Source organism: Ostrinia furnacalis, unplaced genomic scaffold (assembly GCF_004193835.3).
Source record: "Ostrinia furnacalis isolate ACB-3 unplaced genomic scaffold, ASM419383v2 OfSCF3883, whole genome shotgun sequence".
NCBI classification, from domain to species: Eukaryota; Metazoa; Arthropoda; class Insecta; order Lepidoptera; family Crambidae; genus Ostrinia; species Ostrinia furnacalis.
In genome coordinates this window covers 17,722-28,732 of record NW_021134122.1, presented here as the reverse complement: position 1 = coordinate 28,732, position 11,011 = coordinate 17,722, and the positions used below count along the sequence as shown (strand labels likewise).

General features: G+C 39.1%; 1 protein-coding gene and 1 non-coding gene across 2 annotated transcripts; one reads left to right on the top strand and one right to left on the bottom strand.

Annotated features, from left to right (window-relative positions):
* The first annotated feature begins 690 nt into the window (after positions 1-690).
* On the top strand, positions 691-8,236 carry LOC114358346 (laminin subunit gamma-1-like). The gene is made up of 13 exons (XM_028312280.1): positions 691-1,218; positions 1,372-1,407; positions 2,350-2,467; positions 2,616-2,857; positions 2,982-3,186; positions 3,292-3,529; positions 3,607-3,809; positions 4,036-4,117; positions 4,239-4,327; positions 4,723-4,852; positions 4,962-5,055; positions 5,177-5,337; positions 6,461-8,236. The coding sequence occupies exons 1-12, from the start codon at positions 1,169-1,171 to the stop codon at positions 5,325-5,327; spliced, it is 1,638 nt and encodes a 545-aa protein (XP_028168081.1). The 5' UTR covers positions 691-1,168; the 3' UTR covers positions 5,328-5,337; positions 6,461-8,236.
* Positions 8,237-10,712: 2,476 nt separating this feature from the next.
* TRNAA-AGC (transfer RNA alanine (anticodon AGC)) lies at positions 10,713-10,785 on the bottom strand. Its single transcript has one exon. It is a non-coding gene; the product is annotated as a tRNA-Ala (tRNA).
* Between the last annotated feature and the right edge of the window lie 226 nt (positions 10,786-11,011).

Here is an 11,011-nt window from a genome sequence, read left to right as displayed (position 1 = left end):
TCCCGTCTGGCGCTCTTAGTTTACTCCGTTTCCCGCTGTAGCGCTCCAATCGGTCACTGTTTGTGAGAACCCCGACGGGGGCGCAGGCCGCATGCGCGACTTACCCGCGCATGCTTTGTATGGACTTAGGGCGCGGACACACGTGCGGATTTATTGCGAATAGTCGCAATTAGTATGCCTGTTAAGTTATTAAACCAGATGCTAAAGGATGTACTAGCGTTGGCAAGCGTTAGCTCTCTTGTGCTTACTAACAAGATGTTGAGAACCAGATACTGACTCTATCTACATCACAGCAAAATTACAGAGCAAATTGTCACAATAACAAAACTTTTATACTTTTTTATGTATTAGTTAAATGTGTTAACGAATGTTTTAGTCTCGTTAACCCATTCAGCTAACAGTAGAGTAGTAGGTACTAAATACTTTACTGACTCTATGATTGCAAAATTTAAGATCAATTACAAAAAAAATGAGCCCCAAAATTTTAGAAGTGCATTGACCTTAACCAGTTTTTAGGTGTAAGCTGCATTACACTCTATTTAAAAAGCTAATTAAGTAAAAAGAGATTGATAAATTATTAATGACCCATATCTAATTTACTTGACTTGACGCAAGTATGAACCTGGCTGTAGGCTAATAGCTAGGTATAGGATAGCTCTCGTTTGAGCCCGGCGAGCGTTCCAGACATTATCGATCATTGCTTTCTGATGGTCGTATCAGCAGTGACAATTATTTTATTGCTTGTGTAGTGATTTACGGTAAATAGTGAAAAAAATGGAGGCTATTAACCGCATTCATCTTTCCATCATCCGAGACGTAGAGGCTTTATTGAAAGATCTCACTCATGAGATCGAAGTATTTGAGTATGAACATATGGCTCTCTGCGATGACGACTTAGATGTTCCGGGCAACATGATCGAATTTGAGTTTTATGAGCTTGCCCAAGAAAGTGTAACTTTGATCAGGGCGCTCTTGGAAGAGATTCGGCACCTTTTCGACAATCTGCGTCAAACACTTTGGTAAACAACCAGAGTGTTAAAAAAACAAAAAAAAAACGTAGATCAGTGTATTATTATTTCGTAGTATTTTAGTAGTATATTCTGTAGTTTATTCGTCAGTGTATTTCGTGACTGTTTTCATCAGTAAAAGTATAATAACATTGTGTAAGATGCCTAAAATGTGTAGTTTTCGTATCGTCTTCGGCCGGCACAGCTACAGGTATGTCCACGTTGCAAAATATTTACCTCATGTTGTGATGCTTAAGTCTAAACATACCTCATTATTCTCCATTCTCAAGTTAATAGATAGATCGATTAAATAATACTACTTAGATATATTCATATTCATATATAAATATTTTCGCTTGTTTAGATACAACCCGCTGCACCCTGCTCCACCACAAAGAAGGTATGTGGAAGATGGTAGTTGTCAAATACCCATAAATCACAAATTTTCATTGGCAATACCTCCGTACCCACTCCCAATAAAAAATAATGTTTTATATTAAGGTGGTTGGTGGTGGAGTTATCTGTTATTAGGTGATGTAGCGGGATCCGGGACGCGTTAACTGAAATGTAGTCAAGAAACATCAAGAAAATTACGTCTGAATAAATAACGTCCGTAATTTTCCTTAATTGGGGCATTTATTTCCGGCGATTTATTGATTTGACCCGAGCTGATGGAATATGCAACTTACGGGCTTGGCATTTGGCTTTTATTCGCTTGATAGGTAGTTGCCTGCACTGCTATGCCCGGTGCATCGCAGCGCAGCGGCGCAGGTAACGCGCATCCCATCGATCCAATGCGTAGGGGTATGTACTATGTACTCTATTTTACATGGCTGAGTATATAATATAACACGTCTATATTCTTTTCTTCATGCTCATGCTATCGTATCTCATGGTTTATCATATGTCTTTACATACCTATTAGGTACCTACACTACATTATCAAATGTTTTACATAGGTAACAGATCCGGTTACATACTTAGTAGGTGATGTTTTTTCAGACCACGTTTTACACTATTACGGAAAATATTAGTTGCTTTCGGAAATTAAGTGACAAAAAAGGATTTTTTGAATACCTTTAATGTAGTTCAAACACTTGTAAAATGAACTAGGAGCTCAATATTAATTTCAAGGCAAGGGCAATAAAACTAAGCAATTTCTACCTATTGTGTGCACTTCAACTTGTTGAGAATGAAGACCACGTCCATTTAGCTAAATTGACCCAGACCCAGACCCAGATAAGCGACCCAGATTTGCATCCCGCGTGCAATAAATGTTGGGGAAATGAGTACCTACTCACACATTGATATTCTTCTTAACGTTAATTTTTTTTTTATTCAGGAACATGCTGTTCAAGATTGAAGACGAGAGCTACGAGGGCTACGAAGCTGTGGAGAGAAGCAAGGGCAACGTCTCCAAGGCAGAAGACACCATCGAGGCTGCACAGAAGGAAATCAACGTAAGTCCAAGTTTCATAATCCTATAGGTAAACGCTACAAAGCCAATAATTTTATTAAATTGCAAGCTTCATTAACACATTTTTGCGATCAGTTATTTTATACCACTGTTACTTGTTTTTCTACATACAACCATATTTGTGCCTCTAGAGCGCTCTTGAATATCTGGAGGGCGAAGGCGCCGCAGCCTTGGCCAAGGCCCGCGACCGCTCCGACCAGTTCGGCAAGCAGTCCGGAGAAATGTCCAACCTGGCCAAGGAGTCTCGTCTGCTGGCCGAGAGGCTGGAGAACGAGGCCAGGAACATCAGGGAGATCGCTGAGAAGGCATTCAACAGCTCGCTCTCCGCCAACAAAATTGCTAAAGATGGGATCACTAAGCAGGCAAACATCAGGTAACTTGCAAATGATGATCTTTTAGCGCAATGCTATGTGTTTTTCAGTAGCAACTATAGATGCCTCTAAAGTTTTGTACATAATCTTTTGGCAATAAGCAGTAATTTTCACCTCTTCCTCCAGCAACGAAATCCAGATCCTGAGCAACGAGCTGAATGCAGCTAGCGGGAAGCTGAGCAGCATGGCTGAACTTGCCGAGCAAGCGCTCGACCGCGCCAAGAAGGTCTACGACGAGGCTCTGGGCCTGTACGCAGAGGTCAACACCACCATGCTGCCCGACATCAAGATCTGGAACCTGAAGCAGGACGCCGCCGAAGTTAACAAGACCGTAAGTTCTTTGTTATAAAGTAGCAATTACAATAATGGTGATATTCAGCATTACTATCTAATGTTATTTAAACTTAGATTACTAACCAGTTGCTTTAACCTGCAGATTGATAGCAAATCAGCAGAGCTGGATCGTCTCATTGCCGAAAACGAGGAAACTCTCCACACTCTCGACACAGCTGTAACTCGGGGAAGGGAGCTGCTGGACCAAGGCCACGACAGACAGGACGAGCTCAACGACCTGCTGGCCAAGCTGGACGAGCTGCAGGCGCAGGCCCGACACGACGTGGAACTCACCAACGCTACCTTGAAAGAGGCAAATGAGATCTACAAGACGCTTAAAGGTAATCGCGTTCTTCCCAGTTTTTAGAAACTTGTGTTCCTTTCAGAATAGTTCAATATAAATCATTATATTTTGCAGAATTCAGCGACCAAGTGACGGAGTCCCGCCAGCAGGCCAACCAAGCTGCTCAAGAGGTGCCCAGCATCCAAGAGAAGGTAGCTGCCGCTGAGGAGAGCATCAACAGCATTACTGAGGAGCTGACCGTGGCCAGTGACCGAGCCAAGGAAGCCAGGGACATGGCGCGCCAGGCGCAGATGGAATACGCCGAGAAGGCCTCAGAGGTATTGCATTATATTATTTTAAGCTCGCTGGTACGATTAAAATTCTTGCCATTTCTTCCCATTGTTCCAAATGGTTCAAATCTAAACTCATGCGAGAGAATACATGTCATTTTTGCTAGCGTTCAACACACCATGTGCGAAAATATGCATTGCTTAGAGAAATCTTTTATTACCTTAACATGTTGGTGCTTATTTTAGAATTCTGACATTAAAATTTGTTCTGCAGGCTGCTCATGAGATCCGCAAGAAAGCGTCCTCGGCCAGAGCTGACGCTTCCAAGCTCAGGGATGAGACCGACAAACTGTCTAGTAAGTTATTCTATTTTTTTTAGTACCAGAAATACAATATTACAAGCACTGTAACATTTTGTCTCTCTGCTTTAAGTCATGTGCATTTTGTGCTCACTAATTGATTTGATATTCATTGCAGCGCGTGTTCAAGGAACTGCTAAGCAAATCGAAGATCTGGAGAAAGAAGCAGCTGATAATAAGCAGCTTACAGGCGACGCGAAGATGAAAGTACGAATTAAGTTACATTCCCATATCTGTATGTTGTGCCAAAGCGAGGGAATTACATAATGTTTGTGTGCTCATTCATTTTGAAACCTTTTACGACGAGAAAATAAAACCAATAATGTACTCCATTGATTGTCTATAGTCATTATTGAACGCCCTAATCAATAAACGCTCTGCGCATGTCAAATAAACAAACGTTCCGCACATGCGCGATGTTACAGCGCAAATCAAACCTAACTTTTGGCTGGTGGTTTGCAAACAAATAGACAAAGTACAGTACCTTTTCTAACTACTCTGAATTCATCCATAAACCATTAACCTCTCCTATCAGAATGAATCTATCATACATAGTTATGACCGGTTGTTCTTATCACTTCTTTATATTCTTCTCAATATAGGTCGGTCAAGCCAACACCGACGCTAGAGAGGCCGACAAGCAAGCCTCTCAAGGTCTTGAAGACCTGAAGATCATCATGGAGGAACTTCAGAATCTGCCTACACTGGACGACCAAGCATTGGATAGGCTGCGTAAGTTTCTTACCGTAGCCACTGATCTTCCATGATCATAGAAGTAAGTGGTTTCTTTGGATAGCCTAATTTATAAGTGTTCTTTTTTAACTTTCGCTTGTCTTTACAGAGGAAAGCTTGGATGCAGCTGAGCAGGCCTTGCGGGCGGCTGACCTTGATGGCAAGATCAAGTCGCTGACAGAAGCAAAGAACAACCATCAAAGGTAACAGCAGTAGTTACTGATCATTATGGAATTCCTTGATGGAGGCCATCCAGCAATAGGAGTTGATGGAAAAAATGATCGAACTATTTTTCGGTGGTTGCTAACACCATTTTTGTTGCAGGTGGATGAAGCAGTACCAAGAACAGCACCAAGAGCTCCAAGGCGAGGTGGACAACGTGAAGGACATCATGGAGCAGCTGCCTCAAGGCTGCTTCAAGCGCATCGTGCTCGAGCCCACTGAGGCGCCCAGCCGTCCCGCCTACAGCAACTAGACAGCACCAGGTAACCATCACTCAATGACGAAGCGTCCCTTAGAGACGGGCCCTGTATCAAACTTGGTCGGGGGAACCCACATAACGTTAAAGGTTCAAGGAAACACTTTACAACTGATACAGTAGTAGTACATACGCCCCTGCTACCATCATCATCATCACCCTTGTAGGCATCATCTATATTCTCGTCTTCAAGTTTAGCAAAGTTTAGTTTTACAAGGTTCTGCCGGGATATAATCATCAAACACCGTAAACATCACCATCATTCGGCAATCTAAATACTTACATCATCAAATGGAGGAATTTACACTTAAGGAACATACAGACGGACAGACAGACAGACAAAAATTTTACTGATTGCATTTTTGGCATCAGTATCGATCACTAATCACCCCCTGATAGTTATTTTGAAAATATATTTCATGTATAGAATTCTGTCCGTCTGTATGTTCCGTATAGAAACAAAAACTACTCGACGGATTTTAACGAAACTTGGTACAATTATTCTTCATACACCTGGGCAGGTTATAGTATACTTAGGAATTCCCACGGGAACAGGAATTAGCGGAAAAATCCTTTTGTATGAAAAATCTAAACGCTTAACGGAAGTTAGACGCTTGAAATTTGGCATGTAGGTACCTTAGTAAACTCAAAGCTTAGTTACAACAAGTAATTACCGAAATTCCCACGGGAATCAGCGGGAAAATCCTTTTGTATGAAAAATCTAAACCGCTTAAGTAGACCTGAAGTGATACAGATGCCCTCTATCTCGAAAACGGTTCACCGTATAAAAAATTTTTTTAAACAAAATTTGTAGAGAATTTAGTATTCTACAATATTGATAATAAATACAAATAGCAAAAAACCCATAGGAAATGAGATATTTCCAAAAAAAGCGCAAAAAAACGATTTTTGTGACCTTTGACCTTAAAATTTAATAGTTGCTTACACCCTACCATATGTAGGTTTTGAGACAACTTTTAGGGTGTCAATATACACGTATTTACAGACTTACAGCTGGGTATCTCGAATTCCGAGGTGAACTTACTATAATGACTGGACTATTTACATTTTCATCTTGCAGGTAGAGACGAAAAGAGGCTTAGTGTAAGATGATATTTTATTTTTTGCAGGTATAAACTGTGTGGCTGAATACTATCAGGAGCGTCGGAGATACGTCGACGCAGTGATGCGACTCTCATGAATACACATAGTCACACATTTTAGAGTCAGTAATTTGAACCGTGTAGCTATGATCGGTCGGATAATATAAAAATAATAAAAAGCACAAAAAAATAATAGGTTACTTATTTTCTGTGGGGACCTCCGGAAAAAACAACATTCTGAGGGTCTTAGCTCTCGATTGATTGTAAAAAAAAGGGGGCACCGCGTCATTTACTCACTAATATAAACGTAAAATTACTGACTCATACAACTAATAGTCATTGATGTTGTGTCCATATAATAATCGTAATAATACTCTCAAGTTTTAATCTCACTAAAATCTATCCAAGAGGCTACCAATCCTAACAATGTTGTACTTTGCTGTACCTATTTTAATTTGTATTCAAAAAGAGGCGACGCTCCCAACATCCCTGTGCCTTGAAACTTGTTCTTTTTTTATTTTAGGTTAAATATGACGAAAATATTTGTTATTGTATCAAGTCATTATAGTTTTAATAAAGTTTTAACTTCCTATATTATTTCTCGTATGAAACCTTTTTTACATATTTTTAGTAGGAGTGTGGGTGCTTGAGCAGAGCAGTGCTGTAGAGTTTCAGTACGGAGGACATTGAGTACTTTTGTCTGATATACTTAAAACCTACCATCTCGATATTTAACGTCTTTAAGGCATCACTATTATACCTACTATTAACTTCTATTACAAGGTCACTTAATGCAGATATCCTGAAGAAAGAAAAGTTGCACAAAAACTCTACCGTCTACCCTGCTTAGGCACTCCCGCTAGCACTGACTAAATTGTAATTACAATTAAAGCATCATCGATGCTCTATTTTGATAAAAATATACATTTATCTTAGTCCCGTTAATTTACTAGTTTCTGATGCTTTTAGAACTACAAAAATGTTGATGATTCCATTGCCCTGGCAATTTAGGTTTATTTCGTGAATTTATTCCATGTTCTACCTATAGCTTCGATTATGAGAAAAATGATAGGCGACAGCGTTATGTTTATATTTCAAAAAGTGCCATAGGATTGTAGTGACTTATCTTCTTTATTATTGTGTACTTATGTACAGTCGACGGCACATCAGCCTCCTATTAATGGTGAATATTCCCAATAGATCGTGGAATTTGTGCGTCTTGTAATACGGTTCAAAATCGATTATGGTAGGTTGGTGTACTATCCACTGTGCTAACTGCATTTATCCGCATTTTTTGTACTTAGAATAGTATATTGTAAGGTCTTAAATATATCAAATAGTAAATTACTCAATTAGTAATAGCATTTTTGAACAAAATTCACCTTTTTTCATAACTTTGCCCGCTATACGGGGTCGGCCATTTTAATGATAAGTGCCCAGGCAAGTATTGCTGAATAAAATTGTAGGTATCATTTTGTAAGTTAGTACCTACCTACTGAATCACTGCTTAAAACCACTTGTTTGTCTGTAACACTATAAGTATAACTATACTTTTTAATAATAACTCTGAATACACATTCATTGTAGTCACATTGATGTCGAATTTTATCCAATTTAATAATAATAAAGCACGGACCCATTAATGTATTTTTAAATTATTTCACAGTGCCATTATTATGTATTCTGGTACAATTGTAAATATTTTAGTTAAATGTAAATATATGATTAAGTTCAATTTTATTGCTTTCATTAGGTTTGAACACTATTTAATCAAAACAATCGGTTCAAATAGTCCTGGATTCATATCGCCAAAGAAAAAACAATATAATTATGTACGTGTATTTAGTTTTTTTGGATACTATTTTGTGCTTTTTCTGAATGATTTTGTGAGTTTATTAATATAAATGTAGTTTATTTATTTGCATCAAAGGGTTTTATTTCACAACCTTCTACTAAATTTTTTGTGGTACAGTCAACGTCAAACAGTGGTTAAATAACCACTTGTCATTTGATATTTATCAGAAAAAATGTTTTTAAAGATGACCCACGCTGAACTGTCCCACCAAACTCAATGACAGGGGGGCGCTACCATCGTTCAACTATAATGGTTTCCAACATGGCAAAAATCGGAACCAGCGATCCGGTATTGACGGTGGCGCCCCGCTGTCAATGTCATGGATAGGACAGTTCAGTATTTTGGAACTATATTGGCAAAATTTAACAATTAGTTAAATAATTAATAATAATAAATATCCTTGGACATTTTACACTGCGCCTCTAGTCCCAAACTAAGCAAAGCTTGTACTATGGGTACCTACTAGACGACGGATATAAACATACTTAAATACCTACTTTCTTTTTTTTTGTAAATACATAGGTACATATTATACATAGAAAACCCACTATCTGTGACGGGTCTGGCCCGTCACAGAAATTAAAATTCATCATTTCAATTTCTGCCCGGCCGGGAATCGAACCCGGGACCTATCGGCATAGTAGTCCGTTCTGAACCACTACACCAAACGACCGACGTTAGTTATTTTAACTATGAATCAAAAAACTGGGCCTTAGCAAATCGAACGCACAGCGTTGAATAGAGCTCTGAAATTGGTTTGTGTGTCACGTGTGCGTTCAAGCGCACTGTGAGACCTCATAGTAATGTTTGTGAATACGGGCGAAAGATTTCGTGCTGTGTGTCCGCAGCCAATCCGCGTTCCGGGCTCGCTTCCTCCGATGATATTTATTTTTTTGGAGTTACATATTGCGATTCCGACATCCATAGGAGAACCAAAACTGTAGTGAATAGTATTGGCGCCCCACGTTAGATGTCGCTAGTAGTTTTTTGTCATTAGATACTACCGCCCCACTACAAGCTTAGGGCGCGAGTGGCAAACATTGAAACTAAACTTGGAAGCGTGTAAATCGAGCCCATTGTTTAATAATAGTTCCTAAATATCTCATAAATGGTTGACTTTTCCATAAATAAATTGGTTGCAAATGACCTGTAGGTACTAAAAACAAGAACTATAGGCATGGGCTACAATACGTACGGAGTTACTGTAGCAGGATTGCGAAAATCGTAGTAAGAACACTACGAATCATTTTCGTAGCACTTGCAGCGAAAATATCAATTAGAATATTTTTTCTGAAGACAGTTTGTTACTTTATGAGTAGGCGCACACCGTTGATTTTTCGTCACTTGCAAATGACCTGTAGGTACTAAAAACAAGAACTATAGGCATGGGCTACAATACGTACGGAGTTACTGTAGCAGGATTGCGAAAATCGTAGTAAGAACACTACGAATCATTTTCGTAGCACTTGCAGCGAAAATATCAATTAGAATATTTTTTCTGAAGACAGTTTGTTACTTTATGAGTAGGCGCACACCGTTGATTTTTCGTCGGCCGATAGTTTAGTCGGGCAGTTGATCAGTATGGGCATGTATGGGAGTGCGCACACTACGCCGATTCGATTTGGCCGATTGTTCATACAATTTAAAATCGGGCACAACTATCGGCCAACTAAAAATCAACCGCCGCGCCTACTCTATAAGTTTGTAAGGCCTATTGATTCTAACAGGGGAGTATCTAGGGGTGCCACCTAGCTAAATGCCCGGGAACAACCACGTCTAGGCTGGCTCAGCGCGGCCTGCTATTTATGAGCAAGAGCAGCGTCGACGCGGAATCAAGAAATGAGGTTCACTAATAGGGGACTCTGTTAGATGAAATGAAAAAATAGACAATTTTATGTTTATTAAAAATGTTTAAAAAGAACTTAGAGAGAGGTAGTAACTTTTTGTAATAAGTTAATGTTTTTTTAATACACCAAGTACCTAATGCCCATTTAATATGCCACTCTTTAACCTACTAAAAAAATATATTTTGCGACTTGGATAATAAGTAAGGATTTTTAAGGCAAGCATGGTCGCTCTCTTTTAATGCTTATAATTTGTTATTTAATAGACCATTTAGTTTACAAATGTGGTGTTGTATTGTGTTCAAAAGTAAAGCGTGGTGAAAACTATAAAATTTAAAAAAAAAACATACCATTTGAGTGCCTAATTAAAACAACGGCACATTCAAACCATACATTTTGATGCGAAATTGCACCTTAAACTGCAGTTGTTTAAGATGTTTGTGTTCAGCTTGACGTGCCGTCGTCGTTTGTCGTTGCAGCTGATGGCTTACCTGTTCGTGTATATTAAACTTAATAAAATAATATTACTTTTGAAATATCTGTAAAAAAAAAGCAAAAGCGTGCGCAACGTCGATTTTGGGGGAACCGGCTGGTATCGATCCAGCTACCTCGTGCATGCTAAGCAAGCGCTCTACCATCTGAGCTACGGCTCCTTACTGTGAGCTACGAAAAACGGCATGACATTCAGGATTGTGACTTCATCACTTCAGCAAACATTCTATTACGTAATACAATTTCAATTTCTATGATTCTATTATAAAGAAAAATAGTGCTTTGGGCCCTATTAAAGAGCAGTGAAGTATATACCATAATAATAATAATAATAACTCGCTAAGCCTGGCTAAAGAATAAAACAATTATTATTGCTTAGAGGCACGG